The sequence below is a fragment of the Phaseolus vulgaris genome, chromosome 7, assembly GCF_051622355.1.
Source record: "Phaseolus vulgaris cultivar YP4 chromosome 7, ASM5162235v1, whole genome shotgun sequence".
Lineage (NCBI taxonomy): Eukaryota > Viridiplantae > Streptophyta > Magnoliopsida > Fabales > Fabaceae > Phaseolus > Phaseolus vulgaris.
The window spans coordinates 51,959,680-51,981,493 of NC_143504.1; the positions used below are offsets into that span (position 1 = coordinate 51,959,680).

Consider the following 21,814-nt stretch of genomic DNA (forward strand, 5'->3'; position numbering starts at 1 on the left):
TTTACGAATTGACTGATAATGTAAAGAGATGAAAAAGTGTTAAAAATTACATCATGTATTGATACTGAAAACGTAAATGCAGAAAATGTCTTAAAAATTTCATATCAACTAAATGTTGGAATCACTTCTCAAACTTAAAATTTCACTGATCATCAGACAGCCTGGAAAAGCATGGATGGAAATGGCTGAAGCACTAACGTAAAACCTATCGGCGAGAAGGGCGGGCCGGGACGGATTTTCTCTTCTTGATTGCAATATTTACCATTTAGCTTTTCATTAGAAATATTTACTAATTTTTTAAAACATATTGTCTGAAGGAGGTATAAATTAGTAAATTGGAAGACAGCGGCGTTTTAGTGATAAAGTAAAAATATGTTCAAAATTACTGGAAAACAGCACCTTCGAAATGATAAAGTCCACAAAATTACAAACTGATCAAATGATAAGTATGTATCTTATGAAAGTATGTCAGCTGACAAATTTATAACTTTAATCATATTTTTTTTGTCTTACTAAATCAATACGGTTCATGTGAATTAGTTAATTATAATATTATAGAAAGAGAAACAAGTAAAATGCTATTAGACTTGAAACGTAATTGGAAAATCGAAACAAAAGAGACTTTTTTTTGTCTGCTCTAATCAGTGAAATAGTCAAATGAGATTGAAACAAAAGCTCTCCAGCTCTTACTAGCAGTTTGCTTATCTAGAAAAAACAACAAAAAACACTACGGCTGAAAACGATAGGACTTTTCCGCTAAATCCTCATCCGTTTTGCAAACTGCCTAGAGCTCATCCTGCATATCAAAGGCGTGAACAGAAAATATTAAAACACATTCCTGCCAATCTTGATTAAAGTGAGAGATATTGAGTTGATTAAAAACCTACATGACCATCTTCCTTGTCTTCCCCAGCTTCCGTCTTTGATTCACCATCGGAGTCATTGCCAGCTTCATCACTATCCTCATCATCATCCTCAGCCTACACAGAAAACATTTACTTCGTCGGAATCACAGCAACTGATGGACAAAAATTTCAAAAAAAAATAGTTCTACTACTTACATCAGAGTCAACTGGATCCTCCTTTGATTCCTGTACAAGAGATCAAAATATAGGAGTAAGAAAAGTTTCTTTCTTCCAAATAAATTTTATAAACAACCATTTTTTTCAAAGATGCTTTTCAGGATCCATTTTTACCTCCTCTTCCCTCTTCTTCTCGGCCTCTTCAAATGCTGTCTTCTCAGCCTAAAATACAATAACACAATTCCATTAAGGGGATCATATCATCCAACAGTGTACTTTAGGCCAAAAGATTAGAGAATAGAAAGAGCTTACATCCTTGTGCTTGCCCCATGTTTCTTCGGCCAGTTGCTTAGCATATTCAATATCATCGGTAATCAAGACATTGTCAAACAAAGTGCCAGATTTCACCTGTAAGATAAAATTGCCTGCTCGTAAGAGTTCAGATAGAAAATAATCAACTAATAGAGTGACGTTAAATTAAAATAAAAAGTTACCTGCCACAATTCAATGCCCACGTACTTCAAGTTGGGGAAAACATAGAGGTTGGGGTCGTCCTTGAAATCTGATACATGTTACTCAAGTGATGAATATATTGATCTTGTAATGCAAATTACTATATAAATATTACTACTGTGTTCAATGATGAACCCCATTGCTTTCTAACCTGGGTTGTCAATAATTGGTGCCTTCCACTTTCCTTTGAAGTTGGGGTTCTTGATTTTCTGCAGAAAAGTAAGAATGTGAAGTTAGAAAGTAAATCCATTATCAAACATGATGCAATACGTCATATTTAATGCATTACAAGAATGTTTCCACAAACCTTTGCCTTCCATGGGCCCTTGTACTCAGGGTTGGGAATGGTTGGGGGTGTCCACTCACCATCTTCCTCATCATCCCAATCTTCGGGCTACAACATCAAATATTATAATCAGTAATTAAAGCACAATGAGTTATATAGAGCAAAAGGAAACTACAAAGTAAAGAATACCTTCTTGGCTTCGGTATCTGGGATCTCTTTAGGGATGTCGTCATACCCCTGTAAATGCAAGATATAGAAGTCAGTATATACCACACGTAAAGTTCATATGAGGTGAGACGCGAGGCCTTTTGGGAAAGACATTACCTCTGGTTTCTTATCCTCGGGATCGGGAATATATTCTTTGTCATCCCAATCTTCTGGCTGTAAGTATATCATAATTAGAATTTATCAATAGTGAAATCAAAATAAGTCCGACAATTAAATTTACACTCGGAAAGAAAAGTACCTTTTTAGCTTCAGGATCCTTGATTTTCTTTGGAGGGAGAAGATCCCAATCAGAGTAGAGACTACCAGATTGCTTCTCCACATTATCAATAAGGATGGTGTAGGTTGCATCTGGACGGAGAATAAATGTATAAACATGAGTTAGTTGATCAGTCTCACACGGAACATCCTTCTTGATCAAGTGGTTTGTGTCATTGTAGGTCAAAATAGCATGCACTTTCTTGGTACTGTAACCACAGATATCTGGTCCAAACATTATACTGCAACAGAATACACATGTCAAAAGGTCAGCTATCATATCAAAAGCATCCATCAAGAAAGAGTAACAAAACAAACGGGGATATATGAATCACCTGTAAGGAGTATCGCCACCAAATTTCTTCTGATCAACACTCCCACTTAGCAACTTCATATAGCCACCTCCACAGTCAAGCTTCTGTTCGTGCTTGACAGAAAATTGGAAAACTAGCGTGTTATCCTTGTTGCTGAATTCAGGGTACTCAGCAGAAATGGCGTAGAATCTGTAATCTTCACTGGTTTGAATACCTGAAATGATATCACCATTCAACCAAACACACCTCATTGTCAATTTTAGCCAAAAAGTAAACACGAGCAACAGTAATACAGGACTGTTCAACATAGTAATTTAGTTCACCTTTGTCGTTGGCGTTTCCATTCCATTGACCAGAGGTGTGATTCCACTGCCCAGCCAGGTTTTCATCTTTTTTCCAATCTGATTTAACCCACCGATTTTCCCATCCGTCTGGCATAACACAAAACACATGCGCACGAGTTAGAAAACTGGATAATGCAGATTTAAGATTACAAAATACAAAAACATACAGATGAACCATGGAAACGTACTACCCTTAGAGGTGCACAGACTCTTGAAGTAATCTTATAGACAATGTGTCATCAGATACATAAAGCAAATGCTAGCAATTTATAAAGGACATAACTACCATCACTTATTCAAACATGTCGTGGGGGTGTAACTGCTGTATACACACTAATCCAGAATCAAATCTCAAATTTAACCTAAAATGTTAGGCCACATGCTATCCTCGTCTATCCATTCTATTTTGAGAACAACGTCGAGGCTAATGCTTAAATCTCTTTGCAAACAACATCAGCACAATACGCTTATTTAGAACAACTAGGAAAGTAGCATAGACGCTAACAGATCTACTCCAAACCATGACATTCCCGGGCAGAACTCGACATACAACTCATAACACAAATCGAACCATGAAAGTGTTTCAGATCGAGGCTCAAACGCCAAAAAAGTAACTTGATTCCAAACAAGAAACTCCAAATTCGATAAACAACAATGCAGAATGGAAAACACAAATTCAGAGGACGCGATCTAGTGAGAGAGAAAAGGAATAGAAGGAATCAAATTGTGTACCTTCGAAGCGCTCCTCGAAGAAGACCTTGGCAGAAGCGATGGTCAAGAGAGATAGAAGAATGAGAGAACGGAGATCAGGGTTTCGCACCCTAAACGCCATCGCCATCGACGGAACAGAGCTAGGGATGTAGAAAGAATGTGAAGGCTTCTTCGATTAGTGAGTGAGTGAGCTTCTATATAGCGGCCACTATGCTTTGGGTTTTCAGTGCAGTGGGCAAATTTGGCATTTGACGTGGCTAAGTCCTACGTGGCTAATAGTTGGCAGACCGAAACCAATTGAATCATGACACGTCATCTATTGTTGTCATTGATGTAGTGTGGCACACTACCATTGGTAAATACAGACTCTATGGAGTCGCTCACCTTAAGTGGATCCCTGTAAGCATTTACCTTAATGCCATCATCTTTTATGTTAATGTGGATTTGACACCTGATTCCAAACAATCAACCACACGTGTGAAACCATTTGATTTACTTCTATATTTTAATTAACTTATCAGGATCACATAAAAATTAAATATAGTTTGATTTAAATTTAATATAAAATTTGAAACGTGTATTAAATTAAATAATACTATTAACCTAAGGTATTAATTTTAGATATATTTTTATATTTAAGATTTTATGTACCATAATGTGGCGTAACAGTTTTTATATCGACAATTACAAACCATACTTTATTACACTTTATGTGTATAATTAATATAATTATGACTTTTCAGTGTAAAATTGAGAAGGTATTACCAATATTATGTCTAGGAATTTTGAGATATTAGATAATATCCACAACTGGAAAAATTACAAACAATACTTTATTATTCAACTATTTTGATATCTATATCTATATAATAATGACTTTTAATAGTAAAATTGAAAAGGTAACACAAGGTTATCTTTAGAAAGTTTGAGATCTTATATATTTTCTTCAAAGTATTATCAATTCTCATATTATCTCATAGTTTTTATTTTATTTTATAAAATTATTTTGTAAAATTAAATTTGTATCTATTTATTTGAATTATCTTCATCTTTATTTAACGGGAAATTTTCAACAAAATTGTGCAAAACTAAAATTAAAACAAAAAATATATTAATTCAATTTGCCTTTTCTTAAATTTCATCAAATGTATCAACCTATGAACATCCTTATATATTTTTTTTCATTGAGCAAACACTGGTGGAACTAATCCAAACTCAGATGTACCTGTTACAACCGCAACTCTTTCGGCACACTAACTTCAAGTCTTCCATGTCTAAGTTCATGGTCATGAAACACCTTAATAACTCTATTACTATTTTTATTAAACATTAAAAAAATTCTAACAAAAGTATTCTGTTATAGTTTTTAAATTACTAGTTTTAGTGTTCTTTGTGTTCATCATTTGTGTTTTAAGCATTTAATATATATATATATATATATATATATTAAAATTAGCACTAATAAATTAAAATTTTGATTTTTCAGTTTATGTATATTTATTTGTATTTATTCTGGTTTAAGTTGGCAAAATGTTTACCATTTAATCCTTAATCCTTTAATATTCTTCTACCGCTATAAATTATATATCTGTAATCATGCATATGTTAATACATTGTAATTTAAATATACCAATACAAATAACTGAAAATATTTAATAGGAATTATTGCTCAACGCATTCTACATCATAGTTCATATACGAGAACTTATGGGACATGGTAAAAAGTATGGAATAACAAAAATCACATATCTTTCATGTAGTTGAACCAAAATGTCTAATTTATTAAATATGTAATTTGAATTCTTTAATATTCAAACTAAAAATGGCTAATTAAACATTTTTAATATATTTAGGCCACATTCTTAGCATTTCATTTAATATGATGAAATAATTATTTTGAATTTCTTTTAAAACATAATAACAACTTATATTGGGTTTTTAAACAATAAAAGGACCTAACTAAAAAATATTAAAAGATTAAAAAGACAAAAGTGAAATTTAATAATTTTTTATACATTTTTTTCTTTATTAGAAGTATTAATTATTTTATTTTAAAAATATATATTTATTCATTTTTTTTTGTCTTTTTCTAATTATTTTTAATATATTTTTTACAAATAAATTTCAGTTAAAGTTTAACTACCGTTTATACCTATTAAGAAGTGGCAAACAAATAAAAGAAAGATCGAAGGAGTTTGTTCATAGTTGACATTTTAAACCAGTTGTATATGAATCTGCATTCACATACTTAAAATCACGCATAAAATAATAATGAATACAAATAAAAATAATAAACAATTACAGTTGAGAAAGGTTATTGATTTGAAATTTATTAAAAATAGTAAAATTGAAGGGATCAGAGATTTTATTCAATGAGTTCATCTAATAACATTCATAAATAATAAATAATCTGTGACACTCTTTTCTTCTTGACTTTTTTTTTAGGTGGAAGAAGTAGAATGGAAAAGAGTATGCGTGTAGTTGGGGTAAGTTAATAACAATAATGACAACGGCAAACACCGTGTTCACTAGGAGAACAGAAAATAAAACCAAAGAGGCCTAATATAAGAAACTTCACCTATTCATGGCTGGATTTTAGTCACGCCGGCATTCAGTTTATTATTGTTGTTTGTCAAATTATGATCCTTAGATTTCAAGCTACTCTAGACCTAAAAAAACTAATGCAAATAATAGTTTCTGCTATCTTGTGTTGTAGGCCACAGTTATTTGTGATTCTAGAGAGTTCCATTGTGGAGTGCACAAGGGAATTAGGTTAACCTTGGCTTGGTTTTATTGTACTCTACTTATATTTTACATTATGTAAAGTTGGAATTGAACAAACAGAACTCAGTAACGAGATAGCCAGCAAGATTCTCTAGCCAGTGAATATTCCGACAGTAAGTGGTAAACCAATGCACTGGGAGGATCATCTCCTTAACACAAGCTGCATTATCAGATTTTGATCTTCCTTGTATAAGTCCAGGAATAGAATTGAATTTCCTACAAACTTCTTCAACCATTGAACACTACTCATTACCATGGTTGAAAAAAGTTTGGAAGCATTGTCCCACTATGAAAACCAATCACTGTTTTGATGCCTGTTCTGCTTACATAAAAGCACCAAACAACTCAAGTGAGACAAGTACTGCTGATCCAATAGCAATGCTCCGTTAGAAAGGCACAAACACAGCATATTCCGATTTCCATACAAGACAATAATTTGGCTTGACTTGAGGTATTTTACTAGTTTTATGCTTCAGGCATATCATGTTCAACTTTCTCCACTATCTATACAAGTTAAATCAAAATCTAGGCAGTTGTTTTGAACGATGGATTTGGACTTAAAAACATGTTTATTTAGGCATTGAGTGAGGCAAATACAATTCCGCTCAGTGCAGCTTCAGGTACAGAAGTTGTGGAAGGCCCTCTCTCTCAACACCCCTTTCAAATGCCACAGTTAGATTTTTTGTAGTAAGCTTTTTGAGCTAATATAGTAAATTTCAATAACAAGTCTAGAAATTGTGTTGTATTAAAACCAGAGGAAAATAAGGAGGAATCGGCATGCCCCTCACAATCTACAAAACTGGATGTTTTGAACTTAAAAACAGATTTTTTTCACTGAATTGTTTTAATCAGTGAACTGGCAGTTTGGTTATTAAGTAGGATTTTTGCCATTTCAATTCTACTTCTTTAAATAAATTCTGCATGGAAAATAGATACCATCTTTCAATTTAACAAGGACAAATTCAAAATTTTGTCCCAAAATATAAAACCGTGAACATTGCAAAATATTTTGTTAATCAAGTTGTTCAATGCTTAAAAAGTTATATAGAAACTGTAATAAAAAAAACATTAACACTTCAATAATTAATGATTGGTCGGACTGTTGCTAATCAATGAATCAAATACAGACATCACATTTACTTTATAGTTCTGTTAATCCATAGTAAGTATTTTATAATAGTACGAGTTATTGGATCCTTAAAAGGTGCATATAAGTTTAGACAAATAAGCACAATCAATTCAATAATTAAACCAGCAGAATTCTAATGCTTTCATACAAAAGATGAAATCATCAAATGCAGAAGCATACAATCCCAAACATATCTAGAACCTTATGTGCTAAGAAACAGCGGCTTAGTTTCAAGATAAAAATCAAAATTGAATTATTTTTTGCACTTTTGTTTATTTTAGAAGCTAGTCAGAAAGTAAAAACAGTATAAGCCATATCAAGAAGTTGCTAAAGTAGGTCTTTTATATCAGCCTAACATTCAGATCACTATACTTTGTTAAATTGCAACTCCAAAGGTATCTTTAAGTAAGAAGAAACAGCAAGAATACCGATATTTTTTTAGTTGGAAAAAAAGTATAATGAGTTCGAGAAAATTAACTTCTACAAACATAATTTATATCAGCCTAACATTCAGATCACTTCTCCTTTATTTCAAATAATAAAATGAATATCATTCCTTTCAGTAACTGAGTTCCCCATCAAAACAAAGCCTATTCCTGAAAAACCTAGAAATCCCCATTAGCAAACATACTCAAGTCAAATGGTTTCGTATGAATATTACAAAGTTAATGGCAATAAACCCGGTACTTTGCACAATACCATCAAACATCAATGTGATTCCTTGGAGAAACAGAGGCAGGGCACCCAAAACAAAATACAGCAATTGTTAACATGAAATCACACGGCAAAAAGCTTAAAATTTCTCAGCCGCAACAAAATTGTGAGCATACTTGGTTACATTAGTATTCGACCTGACTGATTGAATTGGGTTCCCACAACCCTGATCTTCCTCAAACGATTAGAAGATGTGATAAATAAACGAAACAGCAGGTATTAATGCTGAAACGCCTGGGTAGCCCATAGAGGGAGAGGTGCACGTAGCATAACGTCCACACCAGTAACAGGATGCTCAAAGGACAAGGTTTCTGCATGAAGGTGGTGTGCATGATGAGTTGTACCTTTCCACTCGTATACACCTTCATATTTCACATCCCCAATGATTGAAATCCCTAGGTATTGACAGTGCAAGCGAATTTGGTGCGTTCTTCCACTCCGAGGATACGCTCTCACCACTATCTCACTCTCATTACCATCCTCTTTCACCGCTTTTTCTTCAACCACCAAAACATTTCCCTCTTTGCCCGAATCGGAGACCTCCCTCAAGCTGCCATTTCCGTTTACCGACAACACCTCAAAGGAAGTTTCCATGGACCGGACAGCCGAGCCACCCGGTAGTGTGCGTCCCACATCGGAAGCAGCGTAGACTCGCCAGGCGCCGAACTTGGACCTCCCGTGACCGGATCTGACGGTGACCCGTTCCCAATTGGGAGGAGAACCGGTGCATAGGGCAATGTATGTTTTCTTCACTCTGTGTTCGGTGAAGGCCTTGACGAGTTTAGCAGCCACCTTGTGCGCCTTGGTTAGGAGCAATATGCCACTGGTGTCACGGTCGAGTCGATTAGCGAGGTGAAGCTCGTGCGATTGGGAAGCGAGGGAGGAAAGGAGGGTCTCGCAGTAAATTCCATGGTGTTTGTTGACTGCGATGAGGTGGTCGTCGTGGTAGAGAATGTCGGAGGGTGAGAGGGAAAATATGCTTGAGTTTGAAGAAGCGGTCATGGCTCTACTGAGCTCGATTTGCTTAGAGATTGCGGGCAGCGGAGGGGACAGTGGCACTGGGTAATTCTCAGCGGCCACGGGGGTTTTCCGTTCGGGGTGGTGTGAGGTTGACCCTGACATGGCTACGGCGGAGAAGACAAAAGGTTTGGGGTCGAAGGAGAGCATAATTGGATTATTGTACCGGCCCTCACTAGGGTTCCGTCCAATATGGTTTACAACTTCTTTTTATCATTGTAATATAATATCGTCTCTTACAAAATAATATTTATTAAACTAATAACTTTTTTAATAAAAAAATAATTTAATCAGTTTCAATTCCCATTTAATAAATTTTATTTAAAATTATAGATACTGGTTATATATATCAGGAGGTGGGGACTGTGTGACTGGTCTACGCAACCATCTTCCTCTTTCATTTATCGTATTAGGGTTTACAGACACCAGGATTGTTCTCCTTCCCTCAAATTAACCGCAGAGTAGGGTTTTCAGAGTTCAGAATTGTAACCGTCCTTCGTATTACTGCCTTTTCAAGCCGACATTTGCCCGTACCCGAGATTCTTACGAAGATCGATATTCTTCCGCGTTTTCGCTTCGGCTACGGTTCAGCGCGGACAATTACGTATGGCTTCTTCCTCAGTAATCACTCCTGAAGATGTGTTGGAGTCGCTGATGAACGATGGCTCAATTGATGCCCTCAGATTGAAGATCATCAACCAGCTCAAAGCCAATGTAATTTCTACACTCGTTTTTTTTTTTTTTCCAATCCTCGTAGTATTTTTTTGTAAGTTCTAATAGAGTCTTTACCTGTCTATTTCTCTTCAATTTGCTCTGACCTTTAGCGTGATCGTTTTGTGTGGTTTCAAACAGGAAGAATTGAAGAGTACTACTATAAAGATGGCTGAGCAGAGTAAGGTTCTTAACACCCCTGGTGCTGAAAAGCAGACTAAAAGAGAGCTCTTTGATGCTCTTCGGCAAGAACTTGAGTAAGTGATATGAACCTAAATATTCTATACTCTTGATTCTGTTAGAGGCTGATGGTCATTGAACTATTCTTATATAGAACTTAAATCAAATCTATGCACTTACGATAAGTCCTGTCAGTATTCCAAAATTAAACTAAAAGACAAGTATAATTAATAAAGTGCAGCTGCCACTGTAGCACTGCTGCATTAACCAATATGAACAATACTCTCGCTACACATGAAAATAGGAAATATGCTAGGGTCTGCAATACATTTTAATATGATTATCGGCAAATTAAAAATTACAAATCGCATATTATGAATAAAAAGTAACGCAAGATACCATATAACGCATAGATTTATATTAAATCGATATTACATTATATCTATTTTTTGTTATATGCATTTTAAGGTACATTTCAAAAAACATTTACATATAACTATATCATGGGATGTTATTATTTCTCCTAACCTGACTCTACCGTTGGCTATCAACTTTTAATTTATTCCTTGCAAGGAATGATTGTCAAAAACTGAAAAGGTGACCCTTATTTAATCCTCAATGCTATGTCAATTTAAACTTAAAATCAATTTAAATTTCAATATCTGTGGATGTATAAAGCCACAACTAGCTTTTCCTTTTCTTCCATCTCTGGTCGGTTTCCTTCTTCACTTTATTCTTGTTTCTCCATTCTCTCTATTCTTATTGATTCTTCACACTATTTACTAGCATGTACTATGCTGTGTTCTTTGTTCATTGTTGACCGTTCTAATACTCTGTAGCTGCCTGAACCCAACCAATCTGCAAATTAGTGACGACCAATACGCAAAGGGGATGAATAAATTTGTTTTGTTGGAATAGAATAGATCAAATATTTGAAGAAGTTCAAATTCTGTCCCAACTCCTGACTTGTTTTCCAAGTTTTGTACAGCAGGATCTATTCTGCTTGCATGATGTTATTTTACTTAACATTTAAATAGTGGAATAATTTTGAATGCAAGTGAGCAAATCCTACAAATATGGTGTGATCATTCTGGAATATTTAGTAGTTTTCAAATTTATCACTTTACTATGAAATTATCCATAGCATTGGCGTAAATCTTCTCAAAGATCAGTAATTTTCCAACACTATATGGCATAACACATTCCACTTGTCGGGTAACTTGTTGACTGGACCATATTTTCTGTTTTAAGTAAGCTGGTTCATGTTGAAAATTTAAGTTTCTTCTACCTCAGTGGTTTTATGTTGTCTATCACACATTGGGTTAGATTACCAAACTTCGAAGTCCAAAGGTGTGTAGACTTGTAGCCACCTTTTGAAATCTCTTCATAAGATCCAACCTGATCTCTATGCAGGCTTCTTACCTCTTGCATAATTTGCACCAATGTTGCTGCCAATGCCTAGATTTGCATGCTCAAATTTGGTTCTTGGCGGTAATCTCCACATTGATGTAGGATAACAATGTTTAGGAAAAATGTTATGTGCAAATGAGATCTGAAACCAAGCCAAAGGAGGACCTTTTAAATTTGAACCCTTCCTGTTATTAAGGAACAATGTATTTGCATCAAAATCATCATTTTTTCATCTGTGTATAGACTGTGAGATTGAGTAACTAAATTAATGTCAATTTTCTTATAATTGATATTGCTTTTTATTGTTGTGGGTCAAAGTTAATGTCAAAATTCTTTAGCAGCCCAAACCAAAGTGGTGGTTTTTAATTTTCAGAGGATTGCTGCAGGGATTTACTCATTTCTGGTACTAACCTTTTATACCCTGCCCCACAACAATTTTGCACGTTTGGAAGTAGAAGCTGTGTGTTTGGAATTGGATATGTTCAAACAATATATAAGCAGGGTTCCTCAATGCACAGCTACTTGGTTGTACTAGTCGCTCTTATTCCTAAATAACCATTTCCTTGTGTTTTCTTGTAGATGTTACATGCAGGCTTTGGAAGAATTCTTACATTGTTAGAAGTGATTATTCCATTAGGATTGTATCTTCATGATTATCATTGTATATCTTTTTATTCAAACATATTGCTATGCATACTTTGTTCACTGGCGTAATCTTTTTTTTTTTTTTTTACGTACCGCTGTTACGCCAGAAAGAAAAGGTTCACACGAGCTCCTTCTGTCTTTTTCTTACATCAATGTTTATTTCATGCAGAGCTTCTGTACTTGAAAAAGCCTCAAAATCAGTTTGGGATTTAATTGTAGACAATAATGGCCTGGGAAAAGAGATAAGTGAAACTGTTGAGAGAGTGTTTTGTCGATTGAGTGGCCAGGAGCCTCCATTGTTTCCACTTCCTAATGGAGAACCGCAATCTGAAAAGGAGGCTGGCAACAAAAAAGAAAAAGGCAAGGGAAAGCAGAAGGAAAATGAAAGCACAAATACAAATACTCCGTCAAAGAAAAGAAGCTTCAGTGAAATAAATTTGGAAGGACCAGACGAAACTGCAACCAGGTTCTCTGATCCTGCAGCAGTATTGGAAGGTTCTGGCAAATCACCTCTATCAATTTCAAAGACTTGAGTTGCAAATTCGACAATCGTTTTGTAACTGAAGTGATCAAATCTGGTAAATATATTATATTGACACTTTGTAGAACTTCACTGCAGTTTGGATGAATTTTGGCACTGAAAGTTGTGTATTATGCAGCAGTCATTGTGTATGCTATACCAACAATTGATGAAAATGATTCATGAAACTTAAAATGTCTGTTTTTGATTGACTGATTTTTTTATATTTAATCTTGTGAAGGTTGATAGAGGAGATATGGGTATTACAATGTGTGTATCATGGTATATGCCTTTAGGTTGAAGCTCTCTTGTTTTGCATTTAATCTTACAACAGAATTCAATTGCCCTAAAGCAGTTAAAATTTTCTGGCTAAAAATCATTTGCAGCTCAAAAAACCCATTCAATTTGAAAAAACTTGTTGGTTATATATTTTCTTAAGTAACTTTTAACTGTTTTCATAAATTGAATAAGACTTAGACTGTGTTATTATGAACAATCATCCTTTATTAACTGCATTGTTTGTGACTGTGTACATATTGACTTCCACATTAGCTTTTTCATTCATTATTACATCGACATTTGCTGATGATAATGATCTGTTTTGGTTGCGTTTTAGTTTAAGTATATAGTCAAGTGGTGGAAAATAAAAAAGAGACAATAAGGAAGGTTTTAAACTAAAGATTTGGTACGCTGTTAAAACATTTTTTAATTAAATTTAGAAGATTAAAATGTGGTTCATTAGAAGAGTGTTTTTTGTAATTGATGCAGTAAGTAAATTATAAAATTTAGAGTGTATGTTCTAATGTAAATCAAAAGACTACCTTTGAGTTACATGGCTTCATTAACAATTGAATTCTCTTAAGAATTTATGAAATTAAGGTAAATATAAATTGTAGAGCGTCTAATCATATTGGCTTATTTATCAAGAAAGCATTATTTTTGCTTTTGGAGCACGGGATGCCTACAACTACAAGCTCCGCAATTGCTTTAGCAAAGATACTTCCGTGACAATTATTACTATGGCTAGTGTTAGTGGCTCAATATACTATTTTAACATTGAAAATTAATATCCGAACACCTCACTCGTTGTTTTCTTATATAGGTACAGATGCAAATACTTTGGAATACCCCTAGGGGTTCTTTAGCAACAAAGGAAACTGTTCATTTTTTAGTCTTACAAATGAACGAAGGTGAGTGCCTCCAGCTTCAACCTATCTAGTTGGAATGGAAGATTTCTTTCATCTAACTTGATCTGATCATTATGGAATCAGATGTACCTAGGATCCACTTATTTTATCAAAACATTAAAAAACAGAACCCATGATTTACTGAAGATAAAAAAAATTATAGATGAATTCAGCTTATAACTCTATCTATCTATATAGAACTTCTACTTTACTGAGTTTCATAGTCAATGTTTCTCCTAAAACAATCCAGGGTATGGTAGGAAACTTATATGATAATATGTATGCTTTTGATTTTTTAGTTTTTACTGTTGTAAAGTGTTAACTGTGCTACTATTATAAAATTAGATTATTTTTCTTTTAATATTATTAATACTAATTCAATCATTGTACACACCACCATAAAAAAAAGTGACAAGGGGTTATTTTTTAATCTTCCACTATTTTTGTATTTAATTGTGCTACGTAAATATTTATGTTTATATTTTTTAGAAAATTTTAAAATGCATTGTATGGGCTATAATTTAAAAAAATCACGTGCATAAATTAAAAAGATTATAAATCTTTTTTCAGTTTAACCAAAAGTCTCATAAACCAAAATGTTTCATGGAAATTAAATAACAATATCTCTCCAAAAAAACAAGTAAACAATTGTGTAAAAAAATATTTTATGGTAGCAATTGCTCTTCTGGGTAGAACCAGCACTGTTGACCATCATGCCAAGCATCCCCATGCATGTTGTTGAAATTGATATCACTTGAATATGAATCCAATAATCTGTTTTGGTATTGTTGAACAGACCTGCATTGGAAAATAGATAAGCCAATACATTTGCTTGAGTTGACAATATGCCTTGTGTCAAATTTAATGTGGGGGATATAATAGTCTCTCATGGTGTCGTTATTGTGACTAGGTAAAAGACTCTTTTGAAGGTAAAGTGTCACAACTCGATTCCAAGAAGTTCACTTTGGACCTTGGAAAGGCATTTGATCATTGATGGTCTCAACTACATTATTACAAAAATAGTATCATGATTTTGATTTATCATGTTGCGATAAGCACACTTTGCTAACAATAGAAATGTGGTGTGGTTGATACCCGATCCATTTCCATGCAGATTATGTCTAAAAGAAAAGGGTCTTCTCCTTTTATCTATATGTGAATCAAAATAAGCAGAATTTGAACTAGGAAAAAGGTGTTTGACTCAATTCCAACAATCGACTATCACATTTCATTATATTCACATAGTGTTGGTAAAGAACTCCGGGATCAAATTCAAGATATTGTTCATGAGTCAAATAAAAAAATGATTACTATACTACATAATGTGAGATGTTGTAGGCGATACTAAGACAGTCCTGAAATAGGTTAACTACTTTGACGAATACATCTAAGCATTCAAAAGACAAAAGTTAAGTATGATATTAGTTAAGAAGTCGAATTTAGTATCAAACTAATATGGAAATTAATCACATAATTTGTGCTAATTCATGTCTATTAGTAGGAGGGTTCAACCTATCTTTATAAATAAGTTGACCATATCTAGACTAAGATATGTGTTTAATAGCATTTATTACTCTTAACCATTGGATGTCAAAAATTGATTTAGGCATTGAAAAATCTCTACTCTCCCTTCCTTGATCGATTGGTGAAGACTGAGACCCATCATACCTCTACATGAAGGAGCACTTACTATAAGAAATATTCTTGACCTATATAAGAACAATCAGAGAAAAAAAAATATTGAAATATTAAATAAGAAGTTAATTAAGAAAATGTTCAGTGTAAAAATATTCACCAATATTCTAAGCCTGGCCGCAAGTGAAGTCTTGGGATGGTTCTTTGTTGGATCAGTGAAAGAATGATGGCACTTTATCAATTTGTGGCAAAAAAGGTTTTTCTTTTAATTCGTATTGCTTTGGCATTAAAGTATGTATGACAATAGCAGCTAATAAAAAAAATATTAGCACACAATAAAATTTGAAGTCGTGCATTTTCACACTTTTAAGCTTGTAAGACTCTTTCATGGGGGAGAACTGGTATAAAAATAATAAACAATAAAAATACCACTTAAAATAGAAAAGTAATAAGAAATATAGCTAACATTTTTTTATTTACCAATTTAAAATGGTTCATATTTATTTAACTTGAATTGGAGTATTTTCAAAATTTATTTTTACCCTTGTTGAGTCATATATCTGATCTAATATTAAACATTGATTTTAAAAATTATACTTCTTAGTTTTAATTTTAAATAATTAGACTTGTTTTAGAATGAACGAAGTTTTTGCTGGAATAGAATGTAGAGTTCATCTTTAATTTGCTTGAAAAAGATGTAGACCCATTTTGTATACTTTAACCTCTCTAATATACTTCTTTATCATATACCCTTTTGTATAAAACAATTAAAAAGAATTTGGCACTCTTCAATGAATGACTGTTATATATATTGATAATCGTTAAAATAAAACAGCCATTTAAAAAATAGCACTTATCATAAATACGATAATGATTTGCATTAGAATCTACAAAATTCACTGTCTTATTCCTCAAAACTGATTGTAAAAATCCATTTTACTAAACTTTGCATGTAAAATGATAATTAGACTAACAGGTAGAAAGGAATACCTCAATTTGTAGAATTCCTCTGGAATTTGAATTTTGTGCATCATACTATGAAGTAATATTTCCCACACCAGTTTTTGTGACTCATAGTAACACTTAGCTACCAAATCCATTAGATGCATAGGCTCAACCTGCACATCATATTTGTAGTCAATAGTTTAATCCACATTATCAAATAGTCTACATATCTTTAAGATTACTCAGACATTGTGCTCATATGAACATAATATTTATAAAAAAAAATATATGGCGGCTTAATATTTCTTTTCCAAGTATAGAGAACTAAAAACAATGTTATTCAAACATTCTGTTGTGGTTTGTAACAAAATAATATTTCTTAATTTTAAAGTAAAGTTAATAAGTTAATGGAAATTGCGAACAAAATATGAGAATATTTTATATAAAACTATTGGATTAAGCTAGAGTATTTGGTCTAAGGCTTGGAGATGGAGGAAGTAGTTGATGATTGAGTTGTAGCATATATTGGGGTTATGTTCTCTTTGTCATATATTCATATTATTCTGCAAGAAAATCAGCATATTAAATAGCCTATCCTCAAATACGTCTATGCAGAATACTTTTTTTTAATGTATTAGTTAATGGATGAACAATTGATCAGGTTACTTCCTGCAAAGTAACACTTCATTATTATTACCTTTCATTTTAAAAAATAATTAACATTTTACTATTTGTACCAGTTGATACCGGACTAGTCAGTCACTCGGTTTTGGTGACCGATCAACTACATTAATATACATTAAAGGCGTTCAATAAATGACAACAATGACAACTATGGAGACTCCCTACGAATAATGATCATGTCCTACCGAATTCGAGTGACACTCTTGAGAAATCAGGTAACATTGATTTAGTGAATGATATTGATTTATTAAAGATATTCTCCAAATATACAAATATACTCCTATAAATCACGGATCATGTCAAAAATAAGTTAACACATATATTTGATAGATTCGGTCCATCATAAAAAGGTGCATGACTAAACACTATAAATCATTTACAAATGTAAGGTACGCTTTCAATTCAATTTTCACTATGCACTTTCAATACAAAATACTTACTTTATCATCGAAGTACATTTTTCAAGTCAACCTCGATCGATCACTAATGACTAAAGAGAAAGGAGATTTGAAGGAAGGAGGAGGGAGCGATTAGCTGACCGACATGTCAACAATTGTACAACCAGTTCTAAATACTATGTAAGTTCACTTTGTCTATACAAATACACTATTAAATTAAAAATAAATGAAAAGTGAAAATTTAAACTGAGTTGATGTCATGATTTATGATGAAATAAAATAGAAAACTACCTAATTGAAGTGAAATAAGTATGCTTGTTACCTTATCGATCTGGATTGAAGTAAATATGTGTTTGTTTTTTATTTAACTTGAACAGAAAAGATCTATTATTTTGACCAAATTTATACTTGAGTTTAGAATTTTTTTCTTTCAGGTTTTAGTTTTTTTTTTTTATGTAAATAGCTTATATGAAACTAAAACATTCTTACTAAATTCACATTTTAATGCTCATCAATTATTTGTTCTATATCAAGAAGAGAAAGGAATATACAAAAACACATTAAAGATAAAATAAAAAAAATTAAGAGTTAGCCGAAAATTTCTATCTTATTCCAAAATATCTGAAATTCACCTATAAAAAACTTAGGCTTATTAAGTTATAATATTTTTTGATAAATTTGTGTATTTTCAATTTATTTTTACTAAAAAAAAATTGTTATATTTACTACATAAATTTTTTATAATTTTCAATTATATGTTTGTCATTTAATTTTATTCTTAATTGGGATGACATGGTTGTTACTTTACATTGTCATTACATGTGTCACAATATGGAAAATAAAAAAATTAATTTAATTAAATTTTAAATATTTCATAAATTTAAGCATTTTAGAGTGATATGATCATTTAAGTTTACATTTAAATCTCAAACAAAATATTACGAACTCGAATAATAAGAAAAATAAAGTTCTAAAACTTAATTATCTTTATAAAAAAATAACTTTATTTTATAAATTAAATATTAAAATAAAAAGCAACCATGTGGGGGAAATGAAAGAATGACATTGGTAAAGATGATTAGGGTTTCAGAATTTCATATTTTATTGTTTAAATGTTTGTGATGATCTGCTTTAAATTGCAAAATCAAAAAACCCTCGAATTATTGACTTAAGACTTAATTAAAAAATATATAAAGATTTTAGACATTTAATAAAATAAAATTTCTTTTTAATAAGGACTCAATTGAAGATTCTCAAATTATGAAAAGCTATTTATTTATAATTTTTTTGTTTGAGTTATCTTCCTTCATAAATCATTATCAAAGATTTATAGTACAGAATTAGACATAATATTGGATCAAAGTTCATCTATCATCATGATAAAGATAAATTTGTCATGGTAAACATAAATAAATAAAAAATTACAAATGGTTGGATAGATATCAATCTACACTCCACAAATCAAATATTAAAGTTATTAAAAAGATTATTAATTACATACAAATATATTAAATTTTAAATATATTCAAATAAATTAAAAAAAGAAAAAAAAACCCTAAATTTACATAAGTTATTTATTCTCACTCATACCCAAAACGCAACTAAAAAATAGAGACAAGAGAGTCTCTAACAAAACTCATGTGAAAAATTATGAAATACTCCATGTGAACTTCTTAAGTGTTTTCTTTCATCTCATCATTTCAAATATCTGTTAACATATATCTGAGTTATCTCTATCATACCTCCCACAACTAACCACACATGAGAATGTTAGGAAGAAAGCAATAAAAATATGAGAGAAACAATGAGTTTAATGTGACTCAACACATAATGTGTATACCTCTCTCCAAGACTTCCCTAGAAAACCTAATCTTGGTGTACTTTAAAAGTTTTACAACATGCTGCTTTTATAGCAACATATTAAAAATAATATCTCTCAAAATAAAACTTATAATCCTTTATATAAGAAACAAATATATAGGTAATTATAACTAATAAAAAAGAAGTTAAATTATTTTTAATTGATTATATACTCTAAATTTTAATTTATATTAAAAATATCTAAAAATGAAAGGATTTAAGTGGTAATTATATTTAATACCATCACTTATATAATTCAAGAAATTTTATTTTTTTTGCCAATAACTAACATGTCTTATATTGTTAGTAAGTCAATTAATGCATTACTTAGCATTTCTATTAATAAACTTTATAATAGACTATGATTATAAAATATGTGTTTGATCCTAAAGATATTAATTAAGAAGTGATAGAAAAAGAAATGTCAGTTGCATTGTATAGAGGTATATTTTGTTACAATTTCAATAAGTAATTTTACTTTTAAATTTTTGAAGGGTTGCACTATACATAGTTGAGATGGTCCACCAATGTCATATTTAGGCCGGGATTTGAGTAACCTAAAACAACAAATGAGTTAATAAGATTAAAAACTAATTAATAAACTCTAATTAATTCATATTGTTAGACTAAAATGAGATTAACCTAAAAAGTCGTGATAATCTAGGTTAAATGTGAATAGTGCTCTCACTCGCTTTTATAAATATGTGAATGTCAATTGATGAAAGATATGTTTTTATAATACTTCAACTGCTAAATACTGACTTGAGCATCATAACATTTTTTGCAAGTACCTCTCACATCCCAACTGAGACCCTGAAAACAAGCAACTGATATCCTCGAAATAACCTACACATGAGTACAAATCCATTAAATAGAAGACACTTTCTAGATCTATATAAGAACAATGAGTGTTTAATGGTTAGTATTTTTCCCTAAATAAAAAAACACACTTGTTAATCACAACTTAAATAGCTGACTACAAAATTTAATTAATGAGTACATTTGGATACACCCTCTTCACTTATTTACAGTGTGTTTGGTTCATGAATTTGCAGGATGTAATAAGGGCGTATGTATCACCTGATTTGCAATGAAAAGAAAGCAAGGAAAAGTGTGGAAGCAAGTATATCTCATCCTCCCTCACATGCAACGAAACAAGGGAAAAACCACATGTGTTGTGTGAAAATATCAAATTGACTAACAATTTACTCTCTTTTTTTCTACTGTTGGCGCAAAGATTTATCTTTGTACAAAATTGTAATTTTGATTTTTTTTATCAATTAAAAAAAATTAAACTTTTCAATTACACCTATCACGTCATTTACAATTTTATAAAATTTTTCTTTATTTTTCTTATTTTTCATTATCTTTTCCTTAATCCAAAGAACATTACTTTCTTCTCTTTTTTTTCTTCCAATCCATTCTTTTCCACTCTAAAATCAACTCCACAATCCAAACAAAACATTATGAAATTATTGGTGGTCCTCTGTTGATAAAAGGATATAATATTTTTAATATATATCTAATGTCTATTAACGAAAGATAGCCTAAATCAAAGGACCACCTTAATATATATATACAAAGCATTATTGAGTATTATAATAAATCTACTTTTTTTTATCTTTATTAAGTTTAGTAGCCAAATTAAGTTGGAGTATGGTAGACTTTCGATATTGTGTGGTTGGCCAAACTTTATTATTTAGAAGTAGATAACGACGAGACAATTATAAACTACTAATAGGTTTAGTTCCAACACCTTTTATTGGAACACATCAGAGGTATTTGTCATAAACATAAACTTTGAGGATATATAACACATTCCCAAATACACACATCTTTTCTAGAACACTAATCACAAACTTTATGCTAATTATTTTATAAATGTAACATGACGCAAGGTAGTTCAAAACCTTTTTTTTGTTATCTCTATCCACTGCCATGGTAGCATGACATCGCAGAATGTGATGGCTTTTGGATTCTATAGGACAATGGGAATTTGAGTGACATTAGATTTTCTACGTGAAAAAACTGTCACATGCGTTTTTGTTTATAAAACTTAAAGGAACGTATATGTAATTAAGGAAGGTGAAGGTGAAGGTGGTATCCACGTATGAAGTGAATCACTGTTGCTTCTGAAGCAGATCACAGAATGACACACCTAACACGTGGATGGCTTTTTGTAGTTTTGTCAGCAGGAAATTCAGTAACACAATCTCACACGTAGATTCTTACCAATATTATATAGTCTCTGCGTGCGTGCGCTGTGAACCGTGCTCGTATATGATTGCCCTTTTACTTTCTGATATTCATGCACCAGCAGTG

The 21,814-nt window shown here is 32.0% G+C and overlaps 3 protein-coding genes across 10 annotated transcripts; 1 reads left to right on the forward strand and 2 right to left on the reverse strand.

The window, feature by feature from the left end:
• Positions 1-566: 566 nt before the first annotated feature.
• On the reverse strand, positions 567-3,846 carry CRT1A (calreticulin 1a). Its single transcript, XM_068637188.2, has 14 exons — positions 3,695-3,846; positions 2,942-3,049; positions 2,640-2,832; positions 2,288-2,546; positions 2,146-2,202; positions 2,011-2,058; positions 1,843-1,929; positions 1,687-1,744; positions 1,517-1,584; positions 1,335-1,430; positions 1,197-1,244; positions 1,062-1,091; positions 888-980; positions 567-796 (listed from the first exon to the last, which is right to left on the reverse strand). The coding sequence occupies exons 1-14, from the start codon at positions 3,798-3,800 to the stop codon at positions 785-787; spliced, it is 1,263 nt and encodes a 420-aa protein (XP_068493289.1). The 5' UTR covers positions 3,801-3,846; the 3' UTR covers positions 567-784.
• Positions 3,847-8,078: 4,232 nt separating this feature from the next.
• Positions 8,079-9,467, reverse strand: LOC137830075 (Pseudouridine synthase family protein). The gene has a single exon (XM_068637189.2). The coding sequence runs from the start codon at positions 9,465-9,467 to the stop codon at positions 8,520-8,522; it is 948 nt and encodes a 315-aa protein (XP_068493290.2). The 3' UTR covers positions 8,079-8,519.
• A 56-nt stretch (positions 9,468-9,523) lies between these two features.
• Positions 9,524-20,798, forward strand: LOC137830076 (antigenic heat-stable protein). 8 transcript variants are annotated; one of them, XR_011084144.2, is made up of 8 exons: positions 9,524-10,031; positions 10,170-10,285; positions 12,433-12,841; positions 13,715-13,805; positions 13,886-13,973; positions 17,291-17,449; positions 17,565-17,812; positions 20,548-20,798. XR_011084144.2 is itself a non-coding variant. In XM_068637192.2 (4 exons), exons 1-3 carry the CDS (start codon positions 9,924-9,926, stop codon positions 12,794-12,796), a joined length of 588 nt encoding a protein of 195 aa, XP_068493293.1. In that variant the 5' UTR covers positions 9,524-9,923; the 3' UTR covers positions 12,797-12,841; positions 13,886-14,354. The 8 variants fall into 8 exon arrangements, 1 of the variants encoding a protein (XP_068493293.1); XR_011084147.2 differs by lacking the exon at positions 13,715-13,805 and having other exon boundaries at positions 17,565-17,618; positions 17,701-17,812; XR_011084145.2 differs by lacking the exon at positions 13,715-13,805.
• The last annotated feature ends 1,016 nt before the right edge of the window (positions 20,799-21,814 follow it).